The sequence below is a fragment of the Antechinus flavipes genome, chromosome 4 (genome assembly GCF_016432865.1).
Source record: "Antechinus flavipes isolate AdamAnt ecotype Samford, QLD, Australia chromosome 4, AdamAnt_v2, whole genome shotgun sequence".
NCBI classification, from domain to species: domain Eukaryota; kingdom Metazoa; phylum Chordata; class Mammalia; order Dasyuromorphia; family Dasyuridae; genus Antechinus; species Antechinus flavipes.
The window spans coordinates 221,758,504-221,775,251 of NC_067401.1; the positions used below are offsets into that span (position 1 = coordinate 221,758,504).

At 31.5% G+C, this 16,748-nt stretch overlaps 1 protein-coding gene across 1 annotated transcript in view; it reads left to right on the plus strand.

Annotated features, from left to right (window-relative positions):
* Positions 1 to 11,309, plus strand: part of FAM83B (family with sequence similarity 83 member B) — a 112,516-nt gene extending 101,207 nt beyond the window's left edge. The window contains 2 exon segments of the mRNA XM_051997180.1: positions 4,346 to 4,510; positions 5,923 to 11,309. Of these exon segments, the coding sequence (XP_051853140.1) occupies positions 4,346 to 4,510; positions 5,923 to 8,349 (2,592 nt within the window). The 3' untranslated portion in view covers positions 8,350 to 11,309.
* Positions 11,310 to 16,748: the final 5,439 nt, after the last annotated feature.

Sequence of the window (16,748 nt, forward strand, 5' to 3'; positions counted from 1 at the left end):
GAGGGGATATCACTGTTTATACTGAACTCAGAAAATAATGAGAACAGGGAACAGGGTAATAAAGAAAATCCTGAGTAAGGAATTACAGTGGGAAAAGTAGGAAGGTATCCTAGAAGCAAATAAATTATAGCAAGGATTTAGATCAAGATGAATCAACTGGAACTCAATGAAGAGACTTCAGAGTTTTATGGCAGAATAAAGGGCAGGTTTCCATATAAGTAATATAGGAGGAAATAGAGATGAACTGCATTTACAAAACTGTATGGCACTTTTTAATGATTGCATGGTGTTCACATTAGTAAAATCTCATTTTAAACATCAATATCCAAAAAAGGTGTTAAATGACTACAAATCATGGAACATTACAATCTTAAGAATCTAAAAATTTCAGCTGATCTGATTACAATAGAAAGATGTATTATGTGCCTAAATAAGCTGTTGTGTGCTGTGAAACATTGTTTTCATGTAAAGAAATCATCAGATATGTATTCCTAGAAAATAAGGTGGGCCCATTTATTCAGTAATGACAAAAGAGATGATAGGCTCTAGTGCTCCCATCCTGTCTATAACATTATCAGTAAAGAAATAGTTTTCTGCTTCTCTGGGTAGATCATTTATGGAGCATTTACAGAAAGAGACCAAGGAAAGATCACATAGGATCCCAAAAGCCTATTTGAAGATACCTGCAAAAATCTTCCCATTCCCCTTCTGAATTCCATAGTTCTTGTGAAGCTTTTCCCTTATTTACTATCTCATTGTAATAAGAACATTTCAGTATTTCAAAGAAATATGAACTACCTACTTCACCAGATTATTGTTGCAATCAAATAAGTCAATATATGTACTTTCCAATCTTAGAGCAAATCTTATTATCCTCATTTTACAGATGAGAAAACAGACTAAGGAAAGTTAAGTGATTAATCAGGTCACATTGCTAACAAATGGTAAAACTAATATTTGAACCCAGATTGTTGCCTTATAAGTCCCAAGTTTTTTGTGCTGTAAGATGGTACTTTAGTAATAAAAAAGCAAGAATTCTGAAGAATTTTATATACTACACTCTGATAGTATAATAGTAAATAAAATGTGATTGCTTAAGGTACTATCTTGCTTGATTTATATACATTTTAGAAAGCTGGTCTTTTATAAGTATATAGGTCTTTTATAAGTATATATATATATTATAATTTTTTAAAAAGAAATCATGAGTTAGAAAGGACGGTTGCCTTCTTACAGACTGAAATAAAAATAAAAAAATACTTTCCCCAAAGTCTCAAAGCTAATAAGCCCCAAATCTTGGGAATAGAATCTGAGTACTCTGACAATTAGTTCAATTTCCATTGTGTTAAGCTACATTTTCTTTTCATTTAACTCAAGATTTTATTTATGGAATTTTCTATAAATCATGAGGCATAAGGTCCTTTATCAGGTTTCTACTATACCTTAAAATAAAATTTGGCTTATATTACATCTTGCTGTGGGTGCAAATCAGCCTGAATATTTGAGCTTCCTATTTATGGTTTAGAGTGCTTCACAGAGATGATACAGTTTTCTACAATATCCTAAGAGTTATTGAGAAAACCTAGTTTTGTAATAGGAGAAATAGACTGCAGTAAATTGCATGAATCCCTTGATATCAGATAAGCATGTCAGCTGTACCTAAGCTAGCTTCCTGGATCCTAATCTAGTGCATTATCTGTTTGGCTGGAAAAACTGTCAATAAGAAGGCTCCTTCAATATGTTGTGATTATCTAGTTGCTCAGTACATCAAATGTTTTTCTTAAACAATAATATTTGTTCTTTTGATTTTTTTTTTAATTTACAAGAATTTAGACATTTTGTTACTTCAAATGACCTGACATTCGGAAGCATATTCTCCAAGTGCTAATTGATTTTTTTAAATCAAGAATGACCTGTAATGAATATTTTGTTTGTTGTTTTTCAGTAGTTTTCAATTGTGTATTATTCTTTGTGACTTTCTTTGAGGTTTTCTTGGCAGATATGCTGGAGTGGTTTATCATTTCCTTTTCCAGCTCATTTTATAGATGAAGAAATTGAGGCTAACAGAGCTAAGTGGCTTGCCCAGAATAATACAGGTAGTTAAGGCCTGATTTAAATCTAGATCTTCCTGACTCCAGGCCCTGCACTCTACCCACTATTCCACTTAGCTATCTAGATGTTGTTTAATAGATTGCAAACATTAAATCACACTTAAAGAATATGATTTTTTTTAATTTACTGCTTTAACTGATGTATTCCAGTCATTTTAGTGCATACGATTATATTAACCAATTATTTTTTATCATATAGAAAATTTCAAAGTGCCTCATTAAAAAACAACCTTGGTGAATTAAGAAACCATCTTAAACTGCTATGAAAGTATATTTTCTTTCCTAGGCTAATTTTAAAAGAAAATATTTAGTATGGGAGTATGATATAGCTCATGATTTTCCAAATCATTATTTAAGGTTTTATTGATAATTTTCCTCTTTACATCATTCAAAGCAAAATATCCTAACACAGTGGCACATCTACAGTATGTATAATATATACTGATAATCAGTACCTCTTTACTTAGCATAGAATTTCTGTATCTGTATTCTGTTCTCAAGATTAGCTATGACAATTGACATTAATGATATTTCTCTTATGTTTTTAACTGTTATTACAAATACATATATTGATCTGATGAATCTTCTTGTTTCATTCTTTATCAATCCATATAGATGTTCCATGTTTATTTGATTTTTTCCTACTTGTTAAATTTAAATTGTTTTTCAATCTTCTCAACATGTTTAGAATAACAGCAATGACGAGAAAGAGCGAACCTTTTTTTTTTTTTTTTAATTTCAGGAATTTCCTTATTTTGTAATACATGCTACACTGCAAAATTTCTAGGCAGATTCTAATTCCAAAGTGTTTTGTTTGCTCAACAAACTCTTAATAATAAACCTATATATTATTTGAGTATAATAGAGCTTTCACGTAACAGAGTTTACAAGCATATACTGAAAAGTAAGGGAATGGGATTATTTTAGATTGTATCTTATTAGTAGCAATATATGCTACTGACTTTTTTTTAAAAGAAAGTGAGATTTTCCTTATGGATTATAAACATCAAGAATTTTTTTTAAGTTGGCATATTTGACCATAGTATATTATTTTATTTTTAATAGTTTGGCTTGAAATAGCTGAGAAATTGCTATGAAATATATTGACCTGAACATAGGAAACACATTTTCCTTTCAATTTATAAAACTTGATTGCAGTGTCTTTTTATTTCAGAGAAATGTCATTCTAGAATTTTAGTCTAAATTCAGAGGTAACCCCTGTTCATACCAAAAATAGTAGATTTGATCTGACCTTGGTCCCAGTTCTGCCAGTAATTCTCTGTGTGAACTTAATAATCACTTAACCTTTTAGGTTGTTTTCCTTTCTGTAAAATGAGAAAGTTCCCATAAAACTCCCTTCAAAATGTAAAATTCTTTGCTCCTATCTTTTGTCATCATTAATACTTCTGCCTTTCAAGAAACCCTACTTCTGAAATCACTTCATTCACTCTAATTCTCTTAATTGCCAAAGTAGTTTTCTGTTCTTATTGATTTTGGATGTTCTCTCGTCCTTTGAGCCTTGGCATAGCATCATAATGTCATACAAAATATCTTCCCATGTATTTTTGGTACCTTTAACTAGATCACGTTCCTTCTTGTTCTGCTCTTCCATTTCAAGAATTCCAAAAATTCCATATCCTCTAAGTAACATTTTGTTGCTAGTATTGATTCCCTCTAAACACAATTGCAACTGAGCTCTTTACTTTTCATTGTGACATAATTGCACTTAGTCTTTTATTTGTGTTTGCATTTGTATTAATATAGAATTTGTTTAGTTAATATATTTGATTGATATATGTGTCTAATATATTTGTTCTTGCCATTATCTTTTCTATTGCTCTATGATGTAAAACACATCCACACAAAAGATCTATTTATTTTGTATAATGCAAATACTTAATACAATCATAAATCATGTGGTAGTATCAAACTTTAGAGTGATAAGGGTCTTTATCAAACCTCCTGGTTTGATATAATTGAACCTCCTGGATTTATTGAAGCTAAGAATAGGAAAGTAACTTGTTACAGATCATTCAAATACAAAATGGCATAACCAGAATTCAAAGAAGGTCTTCTGACTCTAAAGCTGGTGACTTTACCCCCATGCCGCAATGTCTTTCAATATATACCAAATAACTACTTGCTTCCTAAAGTCTTTAGTGACAGTGATTGAAGAAAGTAATTTCTAGCCATCTCTATTAGGTATTTCAAATGGTCTTCTTATTCTTCAACAGGTCATTGCCCTAGTAATGGATATTTTTACAGATGTGGATATCTTCAAAGAAATAGTGGAAGCATCAACCAGAGGGATTTCTGTATATATTCTCCTTGATGATTCCAACTTCAGTCACTTTTTTAAAATGACAGAAAAGCAAGGATGTCAAGTACAGAGACTCCGGGTAAGGAAATCAGTTTTTTTTTTTTTTTTAATGGTGTATAGATTGTATCAATTAAATAAATTATATCAAATAAATAACTCTATGTAGTGATAATACTAAACTGAAATGCAAAATTATACAGAAGAGTGACAGGATATTTCATCCCATAGTCTCTATTTGTTTCCAGAAAGTGACTAAAATTTATATAAATTGTAGATTTTGCATCTACAATCCTTCAAGGTTGAAAAATTCAACATATAACAAATTCGCATGTCAGAACCTAAAACAGGGCCTGGCATGTAATAGGCACATGACAAATTTTTAATGATCAATTGATAATTGTTTATGCAACAGCAATCCCATCAGTGGTTGTTATATTTACCCACCAGGCTGGAAGGATTCTTCATTTGACTTGTTTTTAATTACATAATTGCAACTTTTTTCTTTCTGTATTTTTTATGTCATTAACATAGCCTCAAAATAGTATCTCTGAAGAACGTTATGGTTGATGTGAAAAGCCACTATATAAAAAGCTTCTAGCATTGTGTTATCAGAAAGTAAATGAGTTGCTAATGTAGCAAAAATGAGGCATGATCAGTGGGCAAAACTGTTACATTGATATCCATGTAATCAGTGTTTGGAGACCTAAGGAAGACCTCTGTCTTATGTGGAGCTCCTATCAAAGATTTATGGGCGAGTATTGAAAAGTAAATCTACTTGTTAGGGGCATCTGAATAGCTCAATGAATGGATTGATGGACATGGAATAAGGAAAACCTAGTCTCAGATATTAGCTATGTGACTTAAGCAAATCACTTAATCCCTGTATACCAAGGAGAGAGCTATATGTTTCAATAAATAAAGTAGTGGACCTAGAGTGAGGAAAGCCTGAGTTCAAATTGTCCTTAGGCACTTAATAGCTTTGGCAAATTACTTGATCTCTGGTTGCCATAATCCATTAGAGAGAGAACTGGTAACCACTCCAATATCTTTGCCAAGAAAGCTCCAAGGACAGTATAGTTAATCCATGGAGTCACAAAAAATCAGACATGACTAAACAGTTGAAAAACAACAACCAAAAAAGAGAAATGTCAGGATAAGATGTGGTTGAATTGCCATCTGAATCTCTGGAGGAATATCCATATCATTCATTGGAAAGACAGATTCATCTATATGCTGAAATAGGAAGGAGAAATCAGACACTTGTATATATATGTATATATGTATGTATGTACACATATATATGTGTGTATATGTAGATGTTTATATACCCACCCAATATAAGATTCTGGTATCTGTTTTATAAAATAAAAAGTTTGGTTTTCTAGGATGTCCTTTTTTTTCCCTAAATATAACATCCTATGAATTTTATATTTTAAAAACATAATCCTTTTAAACCAAAATTGTAACTTCATGTTTATGTATTTTTTTTAGAACATCAGAGTGAGGACAGTAAAAGGACAAGATTACCTTTCAAAAACAGGGGCAAAATTTCATGGGAAAATGGAACAGAAATTTCTTTTAGTTGACTGCCAGAAAGTTATGTATGGCTCCTACAGGTAAGAGCAATGTATTTGAAGACATAATTATAATTTAATTAAAGTTATTTATTCTTGTGTTATAATCTTTCGGTATTTCATAAACAATATCCAGTGGGAATCATTTGATGAAGAATTTAGGACTCTTTATGCCAGATCCTGTATTCCAAGTCCATTTGCACAGGAAGAAGCAGTGAAGGCAAAAAACGGCAAGCCTTTCTGGGAAAATGGTACATATCAGCGCTCAGTGTCTTCTTTAGCTTCCTTTTCTAGCCAAAGGAATCTTTTTGCTAGGCAAGATAATCCTAGTTATTTTAAAAATAGAGGCATATATGCAGTTAATGAACATGACAGGCATAGCATACGGAATCATGGATACAAACCACACTTTTTACCAAATTTTAATGGTCCAAATAAAATCCGCCAGTATCAACCAAGTCAATTAAATGAGAATTGGAAGAGACATAGTTATGCTGGAGAAAAGCCAGAAACAACTCCTTATCTGCTGCTCAACAGGGCTATGAATCGAGCCCACAATCCATCAAATAATTGGAAAATGCCTTCAGATAGCCTTAGTGTTGCATCATCATCACGAGGTGGTTATATGAACCCTCACCATATGCCTGCACAGAGCTTTGCAGATCGTCTGGCACAGAGGAAAACCACAAATCTTCCAGAAAGAAATTCAAATGTACGACGATCTTTTAATGGGACTGATAATCATATTCGCTTTTTGCAACAAAGGATGCCCACCCTTGAAAACACTACAAAATCCTTTCTACGAAATTGGCGAATTGAGAGCTATTTAAATGACAACTCAGAAGGGATGCCTGATGCAAATGGCTCAGCTCCTGGTGACCGATTTGAAGGTTATGAGGGACATGAACATGTTAAAGCCAATGCCCTTTATGCTCATTCTCGGCTTCGTTCATCAATTGTATTTCAACCAACCTTACCAGAACAGCAAGAAGTGAATAGTTGTACAACAGGATCCTCAAACTCAACAATAATTGGTTCTCAGGGAAGTGAATCATCTAAAGAAATATCAAATGTTCAACAACCTTCAGACCAATCTTTATCAGAATTAACCACAGATCTCCAGACACCTCAATCAAATGAATCAAAAAGGCACAGCTTGCAGGTCCTAGAAAACCATCGTGAACCTATTTTAAATCAAAACACACATGGTGCTCCTGAATCAAATAACTATTTGTATACAACATTAGGTGTGAACAAACAGATGGAAACTCTAAAAACTGAGCAAAATGAGAACCTACTAAAAAGACGAAGTTTTCCATTCTTTGAAAACTCCAAGGCCAATCTGGATCATGCTGGGGGTAAGAATTATGTCTATAGCACACTAACTAGGAATAGAATCAAGCAGCCAGAGAAACCCAAAGAGGATTTATTGAAGAGCTCTAAAAGTATGCACAATGTGACCCAAAACCCAGAGGGTGAAGATGAAGAGCCCAAAAAGGAGTCTTCAAATACTACTACCACCAAATCCATTTCTATTGCTGCTCTTTTGGAAGTAAATAAAGAGGAGCCTCCAAAAGATATATCCTCCAAGAAAGAAGTGAAAGGTTCCCCAAATTTTTTGAAAAAAGGTTCCCAAAAGCTGAGGTCACTACTCAGTCTCACACCAGAAAAGAAAGAAACTCTATCAAAAAATAAAGCTCCTGCATTTTATAAAATGTGTAGTAGTTCTGACACATTGGTTTCAGAGGCAGAAGAAAATCAAAAACCAAAAAAATCAGAGCCAAAATTAGATTCATCTCCAAGAAGAAAACGTTCTCCATCAGCCAATTCACAAGGAAGTGTCCACAAGAGCAAGGAGAATATTGCTGTAAGATCATCTCCAGTGTGCTCAGATGAAAACAAAACTATCCCTTCTACACATCCAGTTGAAAAAGAGTTCTTAGAAAGGGGAGGAGATGCTTCTGCTCCCAGATTCAACACTGAGCAGATTCAGTACCAAGATCTAAAAGAAGTTAAGCCAAGGATAGTTACTGAAAGAGCAACTCCTTCTTCTCCAAGGCCAAAGCCTAGTGAGTTGCTAAGATCTCGTTCAACAGACAGACGTGTATATAGTCGCTTTGAGCCATTTTGTAAGCTAGAAAGCTCTGTTCAACCCACAAGCCATATGCCAAGTCCCAGAATACATCATACTGAGGTAAAGACCCTAGGCACTAGCAATAGCTATGGTAGGAGCAGTCCCATGCTCAACTATAATTCTGCTGTCTATCATCCTTATCAGACAAATGAAAATAAATTTCGAGGATTTATGCAAAAATTTGGAAATTTCATACACAAAAACAAATAGCTTTAATTTCAACAGTCTTTGCAAAATTTTAAAGTTTCCATGAACATGAATACTTGAACAGATAAAACTGGGAAGATTCTGTAAAATGCAAATGGGTTTCTTTGGGGAAAATTTTGTAGTTAATGTGCATGTTTACATGTATATTATTGTATAGTAAAGGCTACTTTTATGCAATAAATTCATCCTTTGACACTGAAGGTGTAATTTGTCCAAAAAAGTTTTGAAAACAATTTTAAAATTAATGTGTTTTAAATTATTATTTTTCTTTAGATTGAAGATATTTTTAAAAATAATATTTTGTAAGACAAATAAATGGGAAGATAGTGAATACTTTTAATCCACTATTATAATTTTCTGAAGTCTTTCTTTTAAAAAAAAAACAAAGCAATGGTATTAGTGGCTCATTGAAATTTATCTTTTTGGCATTTATGTTGCTTCAAAAACAGAAGAAAAAAAGAAAAGAAAACATAATATTATCACAATGTCTTTTTAATAAGCTTTAAGGCCTTCTACAGAATAAGTTAGAGCATTTTATTAGCATGCTTCTCATTTTACTGTGAAGCATATATAGCTAACTGGTTTGGCAATTAAAGGATAGTGTCACTTGTTGTATTCCCTCCTCACTTGATATTTTATTTTGCCAGAGGTATCAGAAAAGTATTAACCTCATGCAGTAAAGTATCACATCTCAACAATACTATGAACATTTTTGAGAACTAATTTCTGTTTCTGGATGAAAGCAAGCAATCTTGATTCATCCCTCCTTCATTCCTCTCCAGGTTATAGTTTACTAAAGTCTTTTTTTACCTTTAATCTCTAAAACCAAAATTAGAACTTGGACAAGTTGCACTTTTCCTATCCTTATCTAATCTGGCAACACCAAAGCTTCTTAAAAGTAAAATATAATATCACATTATTAGGAGAAAAATGATAATTCTAAACAATTTTCTTGCAGTATTTTTGCTGCTTTTCAAGCTGAGTTAAAATACAGTAGAATTACAGTATATGAGAAAGAACAGTAGGTCAGAAATAAGGAGAAGTAGGGCATTCCTTACCTGTCTCTACAATTGGTTATGTGACTTTGGCAAAGTCTATTTATCCTCCCCATGTCCTAATTTTTTTCTCTATAAATTATAGTTAATAATGTCTGTTGTCACCTTCTTTGTAGGACTGTTTTAAAAATATGGGCCATTTAAAAATTGGATTTGCTACATTTAGGTGTAAAGAATTCACTGCCGCAACAAACAAATCTAATTTGAGGAGTGCAAAATATTTTTTCTTCCTTGTATTTTATTAGTATTTTCCAAATGAAGTATTAAGCACAATGTGCTGGCAAGAGGACTGGATTTAGAGCCAAAGATCCCTGTATTTGAATCCTGATTTTGTCACCTGCTGTCTGTGAAACTTGAGCAAATCCTTAATTCCTTTGGGCTTTAGTTTCTTCTTTTATAAAATGAACGGCATGGACTAAATAGTCTCTGCTCCCTTCCTGCTCAAGATCTTTGATTATAAGTTGATATGGGAAATATTTTGCTCAAAGAATAATATTATTATTCCCATCTTAAAGACTTTATTCTATGGTTTTACGCAACTAAAGATAGGCAGATTAAAGGCCTTGGTTGAAGATTAAACAAATGAGTTGTTTTGTTTTGTTTTGTTTTTCTATAACTATTGGTCTGCCTGTCATTATATATCAGTACCATTTTAAAAGTAATTAATATCATAATATTTATAAAAATTAAGGTTGTATCCACCTATTAATGTCCCATGAATGCTACATAGGTTCAATTTTAGTTCGAAACAAGGACAAAATATAGGAACCTTGTTGTTTGTTCTTATCAATCAGTCAATCAAAATGTATTAAGTTTCTCTGTGCCAGACACCCTGTTAAGCAGTGAGGATACAAAAAGAGGTGAAAAATAGTCCCCTTCCTCAAGGAGCTTACATATAATAATATGTAATTCTCTAATAGAGACATGCAAAGCAAGCTATAAAGTAGAAAATAATAGAGGTAAGGCACTAGTAGAATTAAGAGAATTAAGGAAGGTTTTCAGTAAAAGATGGAATTTTAGTTTGAACTTAAAGGAACTCAGGGATGGCAGTGTTAGAACAGAGATAGGAGAATATCCCAGATATGATTTGTTTTGTAAAAGAATCAGAAAAATTGAAAAGAGAAACTTGAAATACAAATACACACATAATGAGAAAAAGGATGAAAAATATACATATACAAACATAAAGCTATTATAATTTTTAAAAAACACCAAAAAATAAATTTAAAAATTAAAAAATCTCTGGTCTAAACTGTTCATTGAAATTGATGTGCTCCCTTTGATGGGACCATTCCATATTTGCAGTTTATATGCAGTTTACTTTGTAAGTTTGTTTTCAGGTTTTCTTGAATACTTGACTTTTTAAAATTTTTGATATCTAATTGAGAACTGAAACTCAAAAAAAAAAAAAAAAAAGAACAAAAAATTGTTCAGTAATTAATAAGTTATATTCCAGAATAACCAGGGAAGGTGATGTAGAATCTGAAACTTAGCAAATGATTTCAAAATGCTTTAAATGCCAAGTATACAAAACTGTTTAGGTCAAAACTAGTTAACTTAGATTTTGCGTTGTATTAATTGAAGGTGGGTCTATGATTTAAGGTTGGATTTCAAGGAACACATTGTCTTGTCAGTGAGGTGGTTTTCTTAGGCGTTTCAATAAAAAATGGATGTTTTGTTATACTGAACTACTACTATATTGAATAAGGGCTACTCAAATGTTCAATTATACCTCAAAATATTTTAGTTATATTTCTATATACTTTCCTCTCCTGAGAACTTAAACATTTAAATAAAATAGAATTATTGTTTATGATGAACAAAGAAAAATATTCTGTGGTGTGCAAAAACAAAGTGATTATCTGTTCTGTTACAATGCTTCCATTTAAATAAAATCTTTGTTTTGTACATGTTGAATACTCAAAATATTTATAAATATTAAAAACAATTGATTGCCTAAGTCTAAAAGATGAGGGTAGTATAAGCAAAGACTCAGTTTTTGTATATAATAGTCATGTAATGTTAACAAAACAAACATTCTTCCAAATTTACTCTTGGATCACTTGAATTGAATATTAATTCAATTGAATATTAAAGATTTTATTTAAAAATATGTATATAGCTATACATTCATTGTAAATTTTTTTAAAGTTCTCTTTATAATCTTTTCTATACTTGATTTTCTATTGCCCAGTCTTTAAATCATTCTTATGAAGTTAGATGTCATATGATTTAGACTCATTTAATCACAAATATATCTACTATGATTGAAATGCTTTCTTTAATAGAATAGGATTTGTATTAAAAAGATAAAGAACTTATTCCCAAGCCTTCCTCTTCAAGTAACATTTATATTCCTTTAATTATTTCAATATATATTATGGTACAGCAATTGAATTAAATTCAATATATTCTAGGAAATGCAAAATAATGAGAATTCTTTCTTTAAAAGTCAATTTTGGACTAATAGCTAATTCAATTTTGGGCCTTGCCTAGTTGTACTGGGAAAGTTTATCTTTGTTTTGATCTAGTTGAAATGCTGTACATAAATAATAAGCTACACAACAATAACATTATAATATAGCATTAACACCAATTACTTGTTTGGAGGATTAGGGCAAGTATTGTAGCTATTAAAACCCTCTAAAGAAATGCTTACTTTTTAGAAAGTTGTAACCAAGTATGCAATCAAGAAGTTCAGACATTTAAAATATTTTTAGCATTTTGACTTAGATACAAAGGATAAATGGGATAAAATCGAGTAAATCTTCAAGATTGTAATTAGTCCCCTTATTTTATAGATGAAAAAAATAACATACTAAAAGTTATGTGACCTAAGTATACATAACTAGTAATAGCAATGGAATCAAGATTTGAATCTAGGTCTCTTGAGACTAAAACTAACATTCCTTTAACTACACTACCATGATTCTCAGTTAATGTAATCATTCTGATGAATAGTATGACAATTAATAGAACTTTATTTCAGTGTTAGTAATGAAACAAAACTATTGTTAAAAGTCATTTATATTTATTTTGAATTCCAGTATTTGAGGATATAAAAAAATTCAACTAAAGTAGCCTGAAAGAAAAAAACAATGCTGTGAATCCTGAAAGGAATTACAAGATATTTTAAAACAGAAATATCAAACTTATGGCCTAAGGAGTGAAGTCCAAATCACACTCCAGTGGAATTGGAAGATGTTTAACCAAAAAAAAAAAGTGCACTAAAACTACGTAATTATAATTTCTGTTTTTCTAAGGCAATATACAGCCATAGAGGTCCCTTTCTGTTTGAATTTGACATCGGTACTTTAAAAGACTTTACAGAGAAAAGAGCCAAGATGGCAAAGTGCAAGTTCCAATTGCCAAATCTCTTACAAAATGATCACAGAAAATATCAAACAGAATTCTGAGGTAGAAAATCGAGAAAAAGTCACAGCAAGTCATTTTACCCCTCTCAGGGCATCTTAGGAAGGCAGAAAGAAAGGTCTGAAACTTGGGTATGGGCTGACCAAGAACATGCCATCTAGTAGTTAGAAATAGAGGACAGGCATCAGCTCCCAGGAATAGTAAGGGTACTTAGCACCTAGTCAGAGATCTTAGGGACCCTGTTTACTAGTGGGTGCAAGATGGGGTGTTATTTGGCAGCTCTATTGCCTCTAAAAGTTCCAATTCACAGTTATATGGCAAAAAGGTACAATTGTTGCAAGGAAATAGGGGCCTTCTATTGGTTAAGGAGTTTAGATAAAGAGGGCAATGATCAGACCTCCTCCTCTTATCACATTAAAAGCATCAAAAACCTACAGGCCCTCAGATCAGCCTCTGAAGGAGAATGTAATAGAAGGTAAAGCCATTCCTCTCCACCAGAGGTCAGCAAAACTAATATAAACTCTAAGGTCAACAAGAAGGCAGGAAAAATGAGCAAACAACAAAAATTCAGGTATCATATTTCAAGAAATTGTAATTTGAAAACTACCCACATCTTAGAACCACTGGTCAAAGTAGAACTGAATTAACACATTCTCCACCTGAAAGAATCCACCAAATGAAAACTTTGTAACATTACAGCCAATATCCAGAGCCCCCCAGATCAAGAAAAAAGTGCAAAGAGCAGCCACAAAGAAGAAATTCAGTAATCATGGAACAACAGGTAGATAACACAGAATTTAGCAGCTACCACTAAAAAGAAGTGGGAGGAATCAACAATATGATTTTCCAAAAAGTAATGAAATTAGAACCAAGGATGACATATCTAGTAAAACAGTATAATCCTGTGGGGGTGGGGGAAGGGGAATATTAAGGATTCAAGAAAAGCAAAATCGATATACTCAACAGAGCTGAATGGGAAATTGACAATCAAACACAACAATGAAAAAAAGATAAAAAATGGATTATGAATCATATAAGAAAATTAAAATCATGAATTAAGTGACTTTCCAGGGAAAGACAGCAAGTAAGTTTGAGGACAGAGTTGAACATGTCTTCCTGATTCCAGGCCCAGAACTCTACTTACTGAGCTACTTAAGTTTCCCTATTAGAATTTAGTTAAAGTTGAGGATTAGGAAAATGGCAAGAATAGCAAACATGATGTCAGACAAAGAAAAAGCAATATCAGGTCTATTTTAAAATAAATATAAATATAAAAACTACATTTTACTGAAAGATACAATAGAGAATGAATTAATATCAGTGCCTAGATAAATAATTGGCATAGCATAACATCTAACTTTCTAAGGAAAAAAATTGCAGGAGGAATTAGTGAGTAAAACTATACTTAGTGGAGGACCCTAATTTATCCATCTCAAAATAAGATGAATATAATCATAAAGTAATCAAGAAAAAGTTAAAGAAATAAATATATTTTTTAAAAATTAAATATTATAGACCTCTGGCAAATGACAAATGGTAATTTAGCTGTACATGGAATCTTCAAAAAATTGATCAGATATATTAAGACATATAAATCACTAAGCATGCAGAAATATTAAATAACATCTCTTTAAGACAAATGCAAAAAAAAATCATTTGTAATGAATGTGCCTTTGGATAATAGATTATAAACTTATTGGAACCTAAATAATCTAATTCTAAAGAATTGAATTGGTCAAAAAATAAATCAGAGAAACAATATTTTCATTAACAATAAGGACAAATATGAAATAATATTCCATAATTTGTGAATTGCAGCTAAATCAATATTGGAGAAACTTTTGTGAGTCTAAATTCTAATATCAATAAAAAATTGAATTATTCATGAAAATAAAAACTAGAAAAAAATTTGTATCCCCAAATAAACACCAAAATAGAAATCCTAAAAATCAAAGGAAAAATTAAAAAAATGAAAGCAAAAACTCCATTCATGTACTCAATGAAATTAGGAGATTGTTTTACAAAAAAAAATTTATAAATTTCACAAAATATGAACTTCTGATTTTTATCCCCTTCCCTGCCTAATTTTCTGGAGGTAAGATAAATTTCTGTGCCCAATTGAAGGTATATGTTATTACTTTTTTGAACCAATTCCAATGAGAATAAAATTCACTTACCTTTCACTGTAAAAGCTCTTTAATACCTCTTCTATATGAGATAATTTATTACATTCTATTACTCCTTTCCCATTCTCTCAATGCATTTCTCTTTGTCATACATTAATTTTATTTTATTTGCCATCTCATTCACCTCTTGCCTGTCCCCTCCATTTATGTGTATTACTTCTAATTGCCCTAGTAATGAGAAAAAAAAAATTGAAAGCACAAGTATCATCTTTTTAAAAGTAAGAATCTAAACAGCATAATCTTGTTAAATCTTTGTGATTTCTCTTTCCTGTTTGCCTTTTTATGCTTCTCTCGAGTTTTGTTTTTGAAAGTCACAATTTCTATATAACTCTTATCTTTTCATCAAGAATGCTTGAAAGACTTTGCTAGAGAGGTGATTCTTGATTGCAGTGTTAGATCCTTTACCTATGAAATATCATGTTACAAGTTCTCTGTTTCTTTTATGTAGAAACTACTAGATCTTGTAATATTATATCTGGTGCTTCATAATATTTGAATTGTTTCTTTCTGGTTGCAATATTTAATCTTTGAACCAAGAGTTCTGGGAGTTTTCATTTTGAAATCTCTTCCAATGGGTGATTGGTAGATTTTTCCCGTTTCTATTATACCCTCTGATTTTAGAATATTAAGACAATTTTCTTTGATAATTTCTTAAAAGATGATACTAAGGCTCTTTTTTTTATCATAGCATTAAGGTAGTCCAACAATTTTTAAAGTTTTCTCTTTTTTTAATTTTATTTTTTTTCTATGAGATAGTTCACATTTTCTTCTATTTTTCCATTCTTTGGATATGGTTTTTGATGTCCAAAGAAGTTCTTAGCTTCCACTTGCTCAGTTCTAATTTTTAAAGGATTAAAATCCTTCTTCAGTGAGTTCTTGACATTTTTTTTCATGATTTTCCTGCATCACTTTCATTTCTCCTCCCAATTTTTCTTCAGTATCTCTTATGTGATTCTCAAAATTCTTTTTGAGCTCTTCCATGACCTGAGACAAATTAATATTTTTTTGAGTCTTTGGCTGTAGTAATTTTGATTTTGTTTTCTTCTGTTTGTTTTGATCCTTCTTGTCACCATAGTGACTTTCTGTAGTCAGGAAAAGGGAGGGGGAAAGCTTTTTGTTCTTAGCATCTTCTCCAGAATAATACAATAACAAGTAACAACAGCAGTAATCAGAGAAGTCACAATAGTAGTGTTAATGGTAGCAGTAGTAGTAATAGAAGTAGTAGAAGTAATAGTGGTTGTGGTGATAATAGTGGTAGTGGTGATGACAATAATTTTTGTTGTTCTTGTAGTAGTGGTGTAATGGTAGTTATAGAAGATATAGCTTTATACTGAATTTATTTCCATATATAGTTTTAATTATTATAATAGATCAGGAGATTTTAGTTGATTAGAAAATTCATCTGAGTCAGCAATGATATATGTTAACCCATAAAAGAAATGTCACAGTGTCAGCATTAAGAGAGACATAGTTTCCAGCAATTATTGTTAGCAGCAATTAACCTGCTAAAGATTATAGCATAATACTTTAAAAACACATGAATCATACTATGAAGAACACTACCCTAGCCAATTTTCTAAGACCATTATTTGTAAACAGGTTACACTTTCTAGTGACAGAGAAAATTTGCCTACCAGGAGTTCATTATATGAATGAAATAATAAGTCCTGCTCATATATATGAGCGTGTGTCTCTTTGTGTGTACATTTGTATATTTATGTCATTAAAAATAAATTTAAAAAATATTCTAACACATCTAGAGAATAGATTATGCCTATTTCCTGCTTTC